The sequence below is a fragment of the Nannobrachium achirus genome (assembly GCF_963921795.1).
Source record: "Nannobrachium achirus genome assembly, chromosome: 5".
NCBI lineage: Eukaryota > Metazoa > Chordata > Actinopteri > Myctophiformes > Myctophidae > Nannobrachium > Nannobrachium achirus.
The window spans coordinates 62565286-62581458 of record NC_137814.1 but is presented as its reverse complement, the minus strand read 5'-3'; the positions used below and the strand labels follow the sequence as shown (position 1 = coordinate 62581458).

Genomic DNA, 16173 nt, shown 5'->3' with positions numbered 1-16173 from the left:
TGTTTCATATCCACCTCTCATCTGTCTTCCCTGAGTTGTCTTTCACCTCCAAGCAACAAGAGGTCACTTGCTCTGGGTGAGTATCCCAAACACAGACATTTTTTTTTTTGCCTTTGGATAGATAGCACCATATAGTATTAGGATGAGTTGATCATGTTTCTACCAAGATAAACATGTAGTGTATGGTTAGTTAAAATGGCTTTCTGTGTGTTACATGTGGTACTGACATGTAAGTCATCTGAAAAGTTTTAGTTTTAGTCGACTAAATATTATAAGATTTAATCGACTACAGTACATTTTATCAACCAAACATGTATTCAAATTTGATGTAGTCGAATGCCTGATTTTACACTTGGTTGCATGCTGAAAATAGCCGATCATGCTCAGCTTGTAGATCTGCTATTTTCAGACACCCAAGCGCATCCAAACAAAGTAAAGGTGGCCGTACACTACGCGATAATCAGGGCATTTAATTACCCTCCCGACAGTCGGGCTGCCTCCGACTGAAACGGGCCCGACAATCGGGCGTCAATGTCGTCTAGTGTGAGGGCTCACAGATTCAATCCCAGCCCCGCCGAGTGGCTCGGAGGACGATCGGGGCCAGCCCGACTCTTTTCAAAAATGTTTGATATTTTTCTGGGATCCCGTCTGGAACAGCAGCGGGTGACCGAGAGAAAGACAGCTGCTGATCGACAGATCTCTCTCTCTTTTTCTTTCTCCATCTCTCCCTCCCTCCCTCACTCTCTCTCACTCACACACATACATTCACACGCGCACGCACGACACACTTTTCATACCGTCCACATCCATCCGCCCAGGTTGTATCATGATTGCTTGCGATGGGAATTAAAACTCAATGGTAGCGAGTTTGTTTGATATCAGCAGAAATAGTCACTACCAGTCACTGACTGGAGTGGGAACAGCACACGAGTGACACGACACATCTCGCTTTGCTCTTGCAAGTACACGCCCACTGCCTGATCTACAAACCCTACAATGTGGCGCGGAGGGACTCTTGGAAATCTAATGTTCTGTGTGCCACACATTCATACGACTAATCATAAATCAGGCACGGAGGCACCATGAGAAGCAGACAGCACGCAGCAGTGATAGAGACAGAGAGGGTAAAAGTCAGAGAGTTGAACAGGCATGGATGGACATGAAACGTGTCAAAGTGAACTCATATGATCATCAAAATGGGACACAATAAGCGATGGTGTGTTGTGTGGATAACGTTTTATGTGTTGTGTGCGTGTGCGTGCGTGTGTGTGTTGCAAGGCGAAGAACAGCCACCGTGACATTTTGTATTCATTATATTATGTATTATTGCTTTGTTCAGGCCCGACTCAATCTGAATAGAATCCTGTAGCGTGCGGAGCGCCCGACTGTTCAAAACGGTTAGTCTGAGCCTGTTTAGATTATCTGGTCAGATAATCTGAAAAAATTATCCTGTAGTGTTTAATTCTACCCGATTCAGTCGGGCCCGATTATCTTGTAGTGTATTGCCAGCTTAACCCTTAAGTTCTGTTCAGATTCACTACACCTTCGTTCTGTTCGGGTCATTTTGACCCGGGGGATATTTGGTTTAAAGAAAACAACACTAATATACATTTTTACTTAACAAATCATCATGATACATTGACTTTGACTCAATACCAATCAATTAATATGATATATATGGTAAATGTTTGCATTTCTGCTTTGCTATATCACATTAAACACTGAAAGAGCTAGGCGTTTTTAATGATTTAGCTGAAATTCATGTAAAAAAACGACTTTATTTAATACTGGGCAATATTTCTCATGCTTATAGGACAAAATGAAAATCAGACAATATTTTTATGAACTTTTTTTTTTTCAACATGCCCATTAATTGAATACTTGTGGTTCAAGAACAGGACATCAAGAGCTGAACACACATGTGAACACACATGAACGTCACATATGAATATACACTTGAACGTATACACTAGGACAGGTTTTCAAACACTTTGGTCTCAGGGAACCCCTGTAAACAACATTTTCATCCACAGCACCCCTGAATTACAGTGTTACTTTACAGCACCTTATGTTTATGTAAAATAATGTAAAATATCCCCTAAGATACAGTACAGTCACAAGGAAAACTTCAGATAAGTGAGGGGTGAGTGGTTTGGAGGGGAGGGGGTAAGGGAAGAGGGGTGGAAGGGGTTAGGGGGTGATTGTGTATCTGTGTTTGTACATGATTCCTTGCATTTCTGTGCATCGGGGGGGGGGGGGGGGGGGAGGGTTCGGAATGGGGCTTCGGAAGGGGGGTGTTAGAAGTGGGGGTGACTGTGTGTCTGTGTTTTGGCATAATACTGTGTATTTCTGTGCATCTGTGCTTCCGGGTCAAAATGACCCGAACAGCACTTAAGGTTCAAAAAATATGAGGGGGGTGTAGCATGGGTGTAGTGCAAAATTTTTTTTACATGTTCATCTCAGAAGAATCTTTAAGGCCAGTGAGTTTCAGGTGGAAACAATTTAAACTTCTACCTTTTTTTTTCCAAATGAAAATGTAAAACGGGTCAAAATGACCCGAACAGCACTTAAGGGTTAAGATGACGTGTTTGTGACAATGAAGAAGTTGTGTTCTTCTACTGGATCTCTTCTGCACTGGTCCCTCCCTAAAAGTTTACTCCAGTTTTTATTTGTTAACAAAATTGTCAATTTATTTAGTCTTAGTTGTTGTCATCATAGCTTATTTTTTTGTTTTCATCTGTGAAAAAAGGTAGTTGATGAACATTTTTTATCAAGTTTTAGTCGACGGAATCAACAGTGGTCTAGTTACAATGGACTTCTGTGTGTTAGGTTTTACATTGCAGGCTTCAGGTTTGCACAGACAATGGCTTTTGCAATAAATGAGATCAACATAAACAGCAGCCTACTACCGAATGTGACTCTGGGATATAGTCTCTATGATACCTGTTTGACGCTTGGAGTCGCATCCCGTGCAGCATTGTCTTTGGTCACTGGGAGAGAGGAGCAGTTTCAATTGGATGAGAGATGTGTTGGCTCCCCTCCAGTGCTAGGAATTGTGGGTGCTGCGTCCTCAACTAGTTCTATTGCTATTGCTAGAATATTAGGTTTATACAGAGTGCCACAAGTAAGTTTCCTATTTGAACCGCCTTTTACCATGACATATTGTATGACTAATTTTGGTTACTTACATTATTTACTAATCTACAATCACATTTTGTCTTTGAAAGACATGGAACACATTGTTGCTGTCGAGCAGAAACCTATTTCATACATAAATGCCCTACTTGTCATACTACAGTGTCACATAGGTTTTTTTGTTTATTTTTTTGTATTTTTTACATTTGTAATGTGTAAAGATTAAAGTGTTTCCGTGGGTTTAATAAATATTGAACAATGAAAAGTATAAACCGCTTGCAACTAAATAATAACTACATTGGATCCCTCATTTTCTGAAAGGTAACCGTTTTGGACAGAAGAGTCTTCCACCCAACAGTGATAACATGACTTTCAGCTAGACTAGAGCATGTGAACAGAGCTGGCATATGTTGAATGGAGTGTAAAGGTGCTTTTCACAGGTTGAAGCAGAGAGAGAGAGAGAGAGAGAGAGAGAGAGAGAGAGAGAGAGAGAGAGAGAGAGAGAGAGAGAGAGAGAGAGAGAGAGAGGCTACAGGGATTGTTGTTGATAATTTATCATATGCTCGTATGACAGTTGTTGATGATTGCATATATTAGAGAACATATGTTTTGTGCCTTTTGTAGGTCAGTTACTATGCAACCTGTGCCTGTCTGAGTGACCATAGCCAGTTCCCATCCTTCTTTAGAACAATCCCAAGTGATGCCTTCCAGGTGAATTTATATAGACTATACATCTGCTGGTACTGTATATAGTAGAACATTGGTTCTCAATACATGTCATTAATTGTTTCCACAGTATTTCAAAATGTTCACATAAAATATCCACAAGCTCACAAGGTTGTGTATGTTGGTTCTAGCCTGTCTAAAAGGTTAACGTGGTTAAACCCCCCTCAAGGACCCTTGGGGGTCCCTGGACCCCACTTTGAGAATCACTGCAGTAAAGTAGTACATGTTCCATACATTTGACAAATACCTCTGTCTATTGAGTTTAATAAGGTATTCTTCTTATTAATACTCTTGTTGCTAAAGGTCTTCATTGACAGCATCAAAAGAGAACGATTAGAGCTTTTTCTATAGTGGAATCCATGTAGGAGATTCACTGATGGAAATTCAGATTTTAACTTTCATTTATCGTTGCTGTAGTAGGCCAAACATCACACGTAAAATATATTATTGGCGAGGCGCCAGCCAGGTGGCTTGTGTAAACAAACTGGTGTGTGATTCCCTGCTACGCTATGGATTCCAAACGCAAAACATTTAAGACAACTGGGGAAAACAGACAGTATATTTGTATTTCCTTCATTTAGCTATAATACACACGTAATAGCCATCAATATGTTTTGCAGCTCTTTTTTGTATTAATGTGTTGGTCCAAAATGGCTCTTTTGACATTTAAGGTTGGCTGACCTCTCTAGCCTAATCCCTTATCCCTCCATCAGGTACGAGCTATGCTCCAGATTATGAGGCGGTTCAGGTGGAACTGGGTAGGAATGGTGCTGGTTGATAATGACTATGGACACAATGCTGCCAGGTCCTTACAGTCTGAGCTGGACCAGTCTGGTTTGGCTTGTCTAGCGTACATGGAGGTTGTGCCTATAGATTCTGACCCAGATGAACTTCAGAGGATTGTCACTGTGATGAAGAAATCCACAGCTCGCGTTGTCATTGCATTTGTAACTCAGAGCCATATGTCTAAACTACTGGAGGAGGTTTGGTTCATGATTTATGATGCATTCATAATTATAAGGAATATGATAATTTGCTATATTGATTGAATTGTATACATTCTTTAAAGAGTCATGAAACACAAAATCACTTTTTCTATAAATATATATTATATCACTGAGTCACTTGTGATAGGGACCAATGATATGGTTCAGTTTACCCATAGGCTTGTTGATTCAGAGCTTTCTGCTGTCTCTGTAGCTATTTCTGTGTTCTTCCAGTTTCAGGGTAGAAAATAAATATTTGGCACCACTCATTACATATTAGCTCACTCTGTTTCATTTCTGTGACGTGATGTAGGCATATCTAATTAATATTAACGTTTGTTTTATATAGATTCGTATCAAGGCCGTGGTTTCATTGTACTGACCACAGAGAGAAACACCCGCAGTCGCCTTATTTGGAAACGCACATGAGTTCTGGGCACAGTCACAGTGTGCAGACAGTGACTGTCTTTCCAGGTTCTCTCTCTCTCGAGTCGGACTCTAGGGTATAGTTCAGAGCCGAAACCACCGTGTTACATGCCGTGGAACGCTGTTTGGCGGCTGCTGCTACGACTACATAGCTACATAGCCTATCTACAAGCTCACAATGCATCGCGAAAGCGACGCGTTGTGAGCTTGTAGATCTTCTATTTTTCGTGCATGTGGACGTTGTGTGTGCGCGTGAACTGTTACTACACACCCACACACACACACTGTGCCACACACACTACACAGTCAGAAAATAGCTAGCCAACAGCGCTAGCGCCTAGCGTCCATTCTGCTCGGTTGTCCCCACGGTAGTCCAGAGCTGGAGAAAGTTAACCATGGATAAAAGCTCAGACAGCTTGTTTGTAAAATACTTGCACATTTTTACTGGTTACAAAACATGGAGTTGCCAAATCTTTATACTTTTTACACCTCCAATGGCTGGTTTTAAAATGTGTTTCAGAAATGCAAACAGCAACAAGTACAGACAGCTTCTCTCTAGTCTAGAGTCTAGTGTCAGAACATAATGATATGCACGCATTACTCCGTCCCCTCCCCCCACAACAGCAGATAACCATGCCTACATTTTAGATTTCTTTTCATATTCTCAAGTCTGATAAAGCAAATAAAGAGGCGGGGTTTCTTGATCCTTAAGAATAAAATAAATAGGTTTAATTTGTAAAAACATTTTGTTTTTAATTATGCAATGCAATTGAATCACTCTAGATTCATCAATTTAAATGCTCAGCAATTGTGTGTATGTGTGTATTTTACACATGTTCTCATTTCCCTTTTGATCTCAGCTTTGGTTTTGGACATACAGTATAAAGGTTTCTTTGTCGAACCGAAAAATAAATGATACTGATGCATTTTGTTCAACACAATAGGTGATAAAGCAGAACGTGACAGGTCTGCAATGGATGGCCAGTGAGGCGTGGACATCATCGCCCGTACTGCAGACTCCCAGGTTCATGCCGTACCTGAGAGGAACCCTGGGTATCGCCATCCGTCGTGGAGAGATACCAGGTCTCAAGGACTTCTTATTGAAAATACATCCTGACAAAGACCCTGAAAGCAGACATGAAAATAGCATAGTGAGTTTTTTTGGTTAATTTCATTGCGACCCAAGGTCGCAGTTTACTGGCAGAACCGGCACAGCTTGTCCGTATGTATGTATGTATATATATATATATTATATATATATGTATACGTGTAACGCCTGATACTGTGGTGATGTGTCACTGTGACATCACAGGTGACATCACAGTGATGTCACACTGTTAAATATTACCAGGATCTCACAATACTTTACATTATTATTTCACAATATAATACTGTATTCTGAATATTACTGTGTAATCACACCATCATCTGTGATAACACAACAAATGACTGTACTCTAAATTGTTATCAGGATTACACAACACTTTACAATATATCTCACAATAAAATATTGTGTTCAGAATGTTACTGTGATATCACAACAAATTACTTGTACTGTGCTGCATTGTGGGATTACATTTCAAATTTATATCCATTGTGAGAGGGAAAGCAGTGAACTGATGGTGAAGATGGAATTATGAAATTATGAAGTCAATTTCAATTCAAAGGAACTTTCAGAAGTCATGTGAAGTTCATAACATTGCTCTGATAAGGTAAGTCACGCTCTTTTTTTACCCCCTCCACCTTAATGACAACTAGTTGTGCTTTCGCGTGTGGTTCAGTCTTGCTCCAGCAATGTATGTGTGCTGCAGGCTCTGAAGCAGCACTGCTTCCCTGCTGACGTGCGCCTGTCGAGCGGCAGAAGCCACCCAAACACACCGGTGAACCGGCTTAGCGTACACACCGAGCGACGCGCGCCACTATGAGCTTATCTGCTATTAGTTAAAGCGGTGTGTGAGGGAAACACACATTTAAACTGTCGAGTTAAATGTGTCTTTCCCTCACAAACCGCTTTAACTAAATAGCAGATATACAAGCTCATAGTGGCGCGCGTCGCTCGGTGTATACGCCAAGCCGTTTCACCAGTGTGCTTGTGTGGTTTCTGCCGCCGATAGGCTGCACGTCAGCAGGGCTTATTTATATCATGTCGGCTGCTTACTAGCTAGCGGACCGCGGTAGGGAACGTTCCCTGCCCGGTTCAATACGGCCGACGCGCGTGGAAGAACTCCCCGCGACGCACGAGTTACAGACCCACACGGGTCCATTTGGTTCCTATATCTATCATTTAGCTGTGGACCATCTGGAACTCCATCACTCGGACGCGATAATGACCGGACACTACTTTGAGAACCACAGACAATCCTTGTGTCAGTTGTACGTATCCTTACGCCGGGTCCATTTGGTTCTTCTCAACTATATCAATGATAATATTTGCACCGGGGGAGGTTTTATGCTCCAGTGTGGCTAAAAGTTGCTGTTGTAAAAGCAACCGATCCACAAGCCAAGCGTCACGACAAATGGGAGCCTGTAGATCATTGGTTTTCAAAGTGGGGTACGGGACCCCGCAGGAGTCCTTCAGGGAGTTCCAGGGGGTCCCTGGCTAAATGATAACAGGTCCATTTTGTTCCATTTGTACATTCTGAGAGTTAAATTAACATATATCATCTCAGAGATAGAAATACCATTACATATGTCCTGGGGGTCCTTGAAATTAAAATGGAATCACTACAGAGCCTTCAAAATCTTCTCTTATGGGGGTCCCTGGCGTATATCTTTTCAAATGGACGTCCACTGGCTGATAAGTGTTAAATTGGGGTTTGTGGAACCACAAGTTTTGAGAACCACTGCTGTAGAGATGGTCTATATTCGACGGGTGACACCATCAGATTAATGATTGATCATTAGCCTACCTGTGGTGTCCACTGCAGTAGGAGCTTAATTTCCGTCAAAAATCCCGTCATAAGTATAATGTCCTTAAATCTTTATGCATGGATTAAATGTATATATTTAATTGCCTACATTAAAACTTTGTTTTGACTTTGATGGAATCTCCTCGCCCAGTCGCCCCTCCCCTTTCCTCCACATGTGAGACATTATGGTCATTAGGGTGACATAGGGTGATTTTTTCCCCTTAATATCATAATGTAAGCATACCTAGAAAATAATGTAAGTCAGAAAAATACTGGAATGTGTCTGAATAGAGATTTTATTTTTTATATTATCTTCATCAAATAATATTAAAGTAAAATAAACTGAACATTTTGGAAAGATTTCATTTCTTTTAAACTGTACCAAAACAGTACATGCCACAGAGTGATAAGCCACTCTGTGGGCATAAATAAAGTGTGTGTGTGTGTGTGTGTGTGTGTGTGTGTGTGTGTGTGTGTGTGTGTGTGTGTGTGTGTGTGTGTGCGTGCGTGCGTGCGTGCGTGTGTGTATTGTGGAATGCATTTAGCATTTCACCTCTTAACAATATCACACGATGGGTATCTCTGTTCAGGTGATATAATGAAGGATGCTGTCCATTGAAGAATAAGATGGGACCACGTGATGGCTACTGCAACTTCAATCTGCAGTATCCTTCCTGAGGATGGCACTTGTACTCTGGAGTTTATCCAAAGGTATTATACTTATAGGCTACTGAAAATGTATTATACTGAATTTAACATTGCTAATAGAATTTGGCATAGAATAATACAAAGTAGATCTAATGTGATTGACAGATTGATTGAGGTTCTAGATAAGGTTTTAGAGGTCCTGGAGAGAGTTTGGTGTCAGCTTGAGATCTCTTGGGCATGGTCAATCATTGAGGTGGTTGTTGTCTTGTCTTATTTATTTTACAGATGTGTGCCACAGCCACTGATGTGCAGATGACGGAGAAATTACCAAGCACCCCCTGCTTGATTGTCCAAGGTAGATCAAAATAAAGTGAGTTGTGTCACAGTTTGTGATGTTGCTGATCATTGAAATTCTACTCTTGTTCAATTAGCATTTCACCTCTACAATATCACATAATGGGTATCTCTTTTCAGGTGATTTAATGAAGTCTATGGCCTGGGTGCTGTCCATTGAAGAGCAAGTGTGATGGGACAACACGATGGGATCATTATTGGATAGCTGTGGTTTTCGCGATCTACTACAACTTCAATCTGCTCCTGAGGATGGTGTGTGTACTCTGGATTGGAGGTATTGTAACACTGAAATTGTACTGAAGCATTGTACTGGATTGCTTGCAACATTGATACTTGAATGTTACTTACTCTCAGTACTACTTTCTTTCTGTGGTGTAGGGCAGGGGTTTTCAAAGTGGGTGACAGGGTGCCGCGAGATCATTTGATAATATTTGAAATGTATTTATTTGGACAAATATTTAGTATCATTTAAACTTGAAGTACAGTTATTTTCAGTCAGTTCTCTAACCAAAATGGCTATTATCTCAACGTTTTCCTCTCAACCTAATCACTTTTCACTAGTTTAGTACATTTTATGGATGATAAATACAAAACTAACGGTTTTGGACATAAAAGGTTTCCACCCGACAACGATGATATGCTATAAATATAAGGTGCTGGGAGTGAAAATTATAATGTAGGGGTGCTTCGGATTAAAAAGATATTTATGGGGTACCCTGAGACAAAAAAGTTTGGGAACCCGGTGTAGGGTTTACTTAAGGGAAAGGGGAACTGCTGCATGTGCCTTGTATAAACGATGCAATATATGTTTATGTGAAAGTAAAAGTTGTTGTCTTGTCTTATTGTTTACAGGTGCTTCATGGGCATTAACCCTGAGAGAGGCTCCAAATCGAAGAAGCGTGGCGTATCAACCCACACGTGAGCACACTTTTGAGACAACTTGTGGACTTTTAATGGTCGATGGTATTCAGGACTCCAATATGAGACACACTCATACGCATTTGAGAAAACTTGTGGACTTTGAATGGTCGATGGTATTCAGGACTCCAATATGAGACACACTCATACGTGTTTCAGATGCCCTACTCTTGTTTGTCCAACTCCACCAGCCATTATTCTTATCTGGATATGTAAAATTGCCAATATTCTTTGCTGATGCCCTGTCACTTCATTCAGCAATGCTCGCCTCTTCTGTCTCGGCCTGCATGTTAGCAAGGTGCATACTGTAATCATTAGTTTGCTTTGTTCTTACCACTACTGCTGTGTTGCTTTATACCTTCAGGACTTATGTGACTGAGTGCAAAGTTGAGGTGTACTTCACATACTTCGTGCCTGCTGAAGTGTGTTCATATAACACACAGGGAGGGTTGCCAGAGAGAACCAGTCACCATTTCTCCCCAAGTTGTGAAGGCAACCTCCATTTGTGTTATATGGACACATTTCACCTCTGTTCCAACTGGCATGAGGGTGAGTAGATGAGTTATTTTGCAGTTAAAGGAACAGTTCACCCAAAAGTGAAAATGTTGTATCTACTCACCACCATGCTGATACAAAGTCAGGTGAAGTTTTTTTTAGTCCACAAAATCACTCCTGGAGTTTCACAGGAAAACAGTGTTGCAGCCTCCTAAATAACTAAAGTCTATGACAACCAGTTTTCAAACTGGCCTCCAGACACCAGACCAAACTCCAGGAGTGTTTGTAGACTTAACACTTCTACTGAGTAAAAGGCTTCATGTGTGGTTCTTCTTTGTCCATTTGAAATGTTGCACTTTGTATTGGAATTGTACAATAAAAAGTTTAAATGAATGAAGTTGTTTTATCTTTCTTTTTTTCTTTTAGCATGTTTGTGTATGTATGGTAAAATCACAGTTAAGGCCCATTCCCACTGAGCCAGATAACAGATAAAAAAATCTCTTTCTTCAGATATTTTTCCATTCAAAGTGGATGATAGATAGTTAGATACAGATAAAACAATATCTGTCACAGATAAAAGAAATATCTGTGGCAGATATTTTTTATCTGTATCTACCATCCACTTTGAATGGAAAAATATCTGGAGAAAGAGCTTTTTTTGTATCTGTTATCTGGCCCAGTGGGAATGGGCCTATAAATTCAAATTTACAATATTTTACTGTATTAGATACAATTTACTGTAAATTTACAGTAAATTACTGCCTACTGAGCTGCCTTACATTCACAGTAATAGTGTAAAAATACAGGCAACTACTGTAATATCACAGTAAATAACTGCGATACATACTGCTAAATCACAGTAAATTACTAAAATTTCACAGCTGTGAAATTACAGTAATTTACTGCGCAATATTTACTGTGAAAATTACTGTGAAAGTAATGCAATTAGTAGCCAGTAATTTACTGTAAATTTACAGCGAATTATTTTACAGTGCAGATACTCAGAGCAGGGATCTCCATGTATGGGCATGAAAGGGATTCTGTTAGGGATCTCCATATATGGGCATAAAAGGGATTGTATCCCAGATGATGCCCTGTTAGGAGAACCACACTAACAGAATCCATATGGCCAAGACAGATGGCCAAGACAGATGGCGCGATGTCGCTTTTCGCCCTTAGGTGTCTTACTGTTATTTAACTGGTTTAATTATGTTTAAGTCTTAATTGTGTTTCTTCAGGTGAGGCGGTTTTGGGAGATCACATTTCAGTGTAAGTTTGCACCCCTTCCATCAGAGTGGGTGGATGCTGGTGGAAGGGTGTGTACTGGACAAGAGGACCTTGCAACAACAGAAACATCACTGTTGGATGTGTCTGATCTCAGACCAGAGTACAATGTGTACAAGGCTGTGTATGCTCTGGCCCATGCCCTCCATGACATGTTGCAATGTCTGCCTGGAAGAGGGCCTTTCACTGGGCACAGCTGTGCCAGTTTGCAGACAATACAGCCATGGCAGGTATGATGTGAATTCACAGTTCACCTATATAATGACTGGATGAATATGGCTGGTAAACAAGGTAATGTCTCTTCCTGGTGGCGGAGAAGTGCACTTTATTTTTTATATTGGAATGATTTTCATGTTGCCATATGGTAAGCGTTTTAGAAAAGCAATACGCCAGCAACGCAGCACCCTGGAAGCCTACAATTAGATTTAAATTATACAATTAAATGTTGAAAATGTTCTTCATCATTTTCTAGCTTGTCTATTACCTGGAAAAGGTCAACTTCACCACTTCATTTGGTGATGATGTATCATTTGATGAGAATGGTGATCCTTTACCAATCTATGATGTCATGAACTGGGTGTGGCTTCCTGATGGAAGCGTGAAGGTTCACAATGTGGGTGTGGTCAAGAAGTTAGCCTCCGGAGATGAAGAACTCATCCTTGATGAAGACAGAATCTTCTGGAGCTTTGAATCCAAAAAGGTCACTTTGGCTTCCTAAAACATCTAATATTGAACTCATGGTGTAACTCAAGCTGAAACTGATCATTGGGCCTGATTCACCAATAAGTTCTTAACTTTTCCTCTTAACACTCGGGTGACTGAAACAAATTCACTTCCACCCCGCCTGCATTTATCGTTCATTTTGACCGTTAAATTATCTCCCTTTTGGCCCAGGAGAGCAACACCTCCTCTCCTGCTGCCAGCGGGGTTTCTATTGTCTTCCAAATGTGAATTGTGGTTTATTAGACCCTTTTTTTTCTTTACTGATTATATTGTTTTTTAGATTGATATTCATATGCATTTGTCATATTGTTGCTGATGTTCTGACATATTATCTTGTTTATTGTAAGTCGCTTTGGATTAAAAGTGTCTGCTAAATGCCTAAACTGTAAACTGTAAACTGTACAAACTCAAAATGGGCTGTAAATGGTAATGTGTTGTGAGCTTGTAGATCGGTTATTTTCAAACAAAGTTTAAACCAGGGTTGAAGTGGCACTTCCTAAAGGACCCCTGGGGGTCCCCAAACCACACTTTGAGAACCACTGCTCTAAAGATAGGATACATATATTTTGGTGATTTAAATCATATTATTATGCTCTGGAGTGTGTTTTTCTTAACAAAAGAACAAATCACAGCTAAGAAAACATTGGTGTATGCCAAATCTTCTTAAACAACTTCTTAAAAGGGTCTAAGAAGAAATGTCTTCATAAGAACGTTCGTAAGTAAGTTGGTGAATCGGGCCCATTGTTCCTTTCCTCTGCAGCCTCCTCGGTCAGTGTGCAGTGAGAGCTGTTCTCCTGGAACCCGTGTGGCCAGAAGGAAAGGAGAACCTGTCTGCTGCTTTGACTGCATTGCTTGTTCTGAGGGAGAGATCAGCAATCAGACAGGTTGGTTGGTTGATTGATTGATTGATTGATTGATTGATTGATTGATTGATTGATTGAATGTATTGATTCATTGATTTAGTTTATTTGGCGACAGCACAGAGCACATTAGCACTTTACAGTCAAGTGAAGTTGTATTAATGTAATATTTATAAAGTTAACTTAGTTAAACCCTAAAACATTTATGTATTGTTATTGTCTCTGCCAGACCAAAGGCATGGCCGAGACTATGTTTTGCACCCTGTCCAGCTCTCTGCGAACAGTTAATCTCTGGCGCCGTGCACCAGATAATCTCTGGCGCTGTGCACATACACTCCCCGGTTGCCCGAGCAGAACCTCTTACTACAACATATTTTGTCCAAACATCATGCAAATCCCGTACACAGTATCTCTATCGTCATGTGAACAAAACAGATCTGTCCGATGTTTCATATCCCATTGTGATTGGCTAACATTATTGGCTTCCAAAGTTGGTCTGTTTTGAACACAATGACTGCAATGTGCAATTTCCTTGACATTATGCACGCACATTCCCACTAGGCAGAGGAAGAAATTACACTCAGTCCTCATGGTATAACTGGCCAATTTCCGGTCTGCCTTTATGTTTAAGTCAAGCAAAGGATTTTGAGTACAAGAACCATAAGAGCCGTGTTACGGCTAGGGTTTCTTTTGAATTATTCTTAAGCTGTAACCTGTAAATGTTTTGTTTTCATATTCAGCACTGACAGTGGGGTATTTTGAGTAAAAGGAGGCGTTGTAACGTGCGTGCATTCCTCCCTGTAAGCAGTGGAGGAACTAGGCCCCGATGTGCCCCAATGAAAGATTTTCACCAAGTGCCCCTCAACAACAACAACAACCTCCCCACTTGAGAAAGAATGATGCAGCAACTCAGTGTCCGATTGCCTTGAAACATTGCATGCACATCCCCACTAGGCCGAGGAATAGTCCTGTTATAGCTCCACCAGCAGGAGGCAGATGTTTTTATATTACTCGTACAAAATGTGTCCAAACATCACAGACAGTGGTCCAATTCGGAACATAACCTGGTGGAGACCTTTAATCTTGCCGTCTGGAGACCTTTAATCTTGCCGTCTTTGTTAGACTCCACAGAGTGCACCAGTTGTCCAGACGACTTCTGGTCCAGCCCCCAGCGTGACCACTGTGTTCCTAAGAGCCTGGAGTTCCTCTCCTACCATGAGGCCCTGGGCATCACCTTGACAACCATCTCTTTGATAGGCACACTTATCTGTGCCGTTGTCCTGGGAATCTTCATCTATCACAGAGACACTCCAATGGTCCGCGCCAACAACTCAGAACTCAGTTTCCAACTATTGCTGTCTCTGATGCTGTGTTTCCTGTGTTCTCTTCTGTTCATTGGTCGTCCCAGACTCTGGACTTGTCAGCTGAGACATGCAGTGTTTGGGATCAGTTTCGTCCTGTGTGCTTCCTGTATTCTGGTAAAGACTATGGTGGTGTTGGCCGTGTTCAAGGCCTCCAAGCCTGGAGGAGCAGACATTATGAAGTGGTTTGGTGCTGTGCAGCAGAGAGGAACCGTTCTGGCTCTTACTTCCGTCCAGACAATTATCTGCACAGTCTGGCTTGTCTCTGCCTCACCAAGTCCTCATAAAAACACACAATACGACAGTGATAAGATAGTCTATGAGTGTGATGTGGGATCAACAGTTGGTTTTGCAGTGTTACTGGGTTATATTGGTTTACTGGCACTCCTCAGCTTCATCCTAGCATTCATGGCAAGGAATCTTCCAGACAACTTCAATGAAGCCAAGTTAATCACTTTCAGCATGTTGATCTTCTGTGCCGTGTGGATAGCCTTCATCCCAGCATATATCAGCTCTCCTGGCAAATATGCAGATGTAGTGGAGGTATTTGCTATTTTAGCATCTAGTTTTGGCCTTTTGGTGTCATTGTTTGGCCCAAAGTGTTATATAATCATTTTTAAACCTGAGAGAAACACTAAGAAGTCCATCATGGGTCGCGGTACAACCAAAACATAGAAGCAGAAATTCACCTAGAAAAGAACATTTCTAAGACATTTTAAGTGTGCCTGCAGCTCGCTAAGTGTGTGCAACCTTGTGCTGCGGTTGGTGTTAGCATTAGATTTATTAACATTAGCATTTTTAACATTAGCATTTTTAGCATTTTTATTAACATTTTAATTAGCATTTTTAGCATTAGCTATCATTAGCATGTTAGCATTAGCTAGCATTAGCTAGCATTAGCTTTTTAGCATTAGCTAGCAATAGCATTTGTAACATTAGCATATTAGCATTCACATTTGTTAGCATGAGCATTTGTTAGCATTAGCATTACCATTTTTAACATTACCCTTTTTAGCATTAGCATTTGTTAGCATTAGCATTTTTAGCTATAGCATTAGCGGAAGTAGCGATTATCATTAGCGGTTAGCTGTTGGGGCTGTGGGACCACCCACCAAGTTTGAGACCAGTAACGTGTTGGGAAGTGGAGTTATGGTCAAATAAAGTTTCGGCCAATCAGAAGAGGGGCGGGGCTAAGTTATACCAATTAAGCTGAAGGACTCTGAAACAAGTCAAATGACACCACCCACAATTCTGTATGACAAACAGATGACGAAATAAAGCCAAATAAAGTTTCAGCCAATCAGAAGAGGGGGTGGGGCTAAGTTAAACCAATTAAGGTGAAGAACTC

The 16173-nt window shown here is 40.9% G+C and overlaps 1 protein-coding gene across 1 annotated transcript in view; it reads left to right on the top strand.

Annotated features, from left to right (window-relative positions):
- The window catches only part of LOC308285250 (extracellular calcium-sensing receptor-like), a gene marked incomplete at both ends in the record, with an annotated part of 43699 nt that extends 28199 nt beyond the window's left edge, over nt 1-15500 (top strand). Inside the window, 6 exons of the mRNA XM_080725969.1 lie at nt 4575-4844; nt 6218-6424; nt 11836-12111; nt 12354-12581; nt 13365-13488; nt 14587-15500. Of these exons, the coding sequence (XP_080582095.1) occupies nt 4575-4844; nt 6218-6424; nt 11836-12111; nt 12354-12581; nt 13365-13488; nt 14587-15500 (2019 nt within the window). The remainder of the gene's footprint in view (nt 1-4574; nt 4845-6217; nt 6425-11835; nt 12112-12353; nt 12582-13364; nt 13489-14586) is intronic.
- Between the last annotated feature and the right edge of the window lie 673 nt (nt 15501-16173).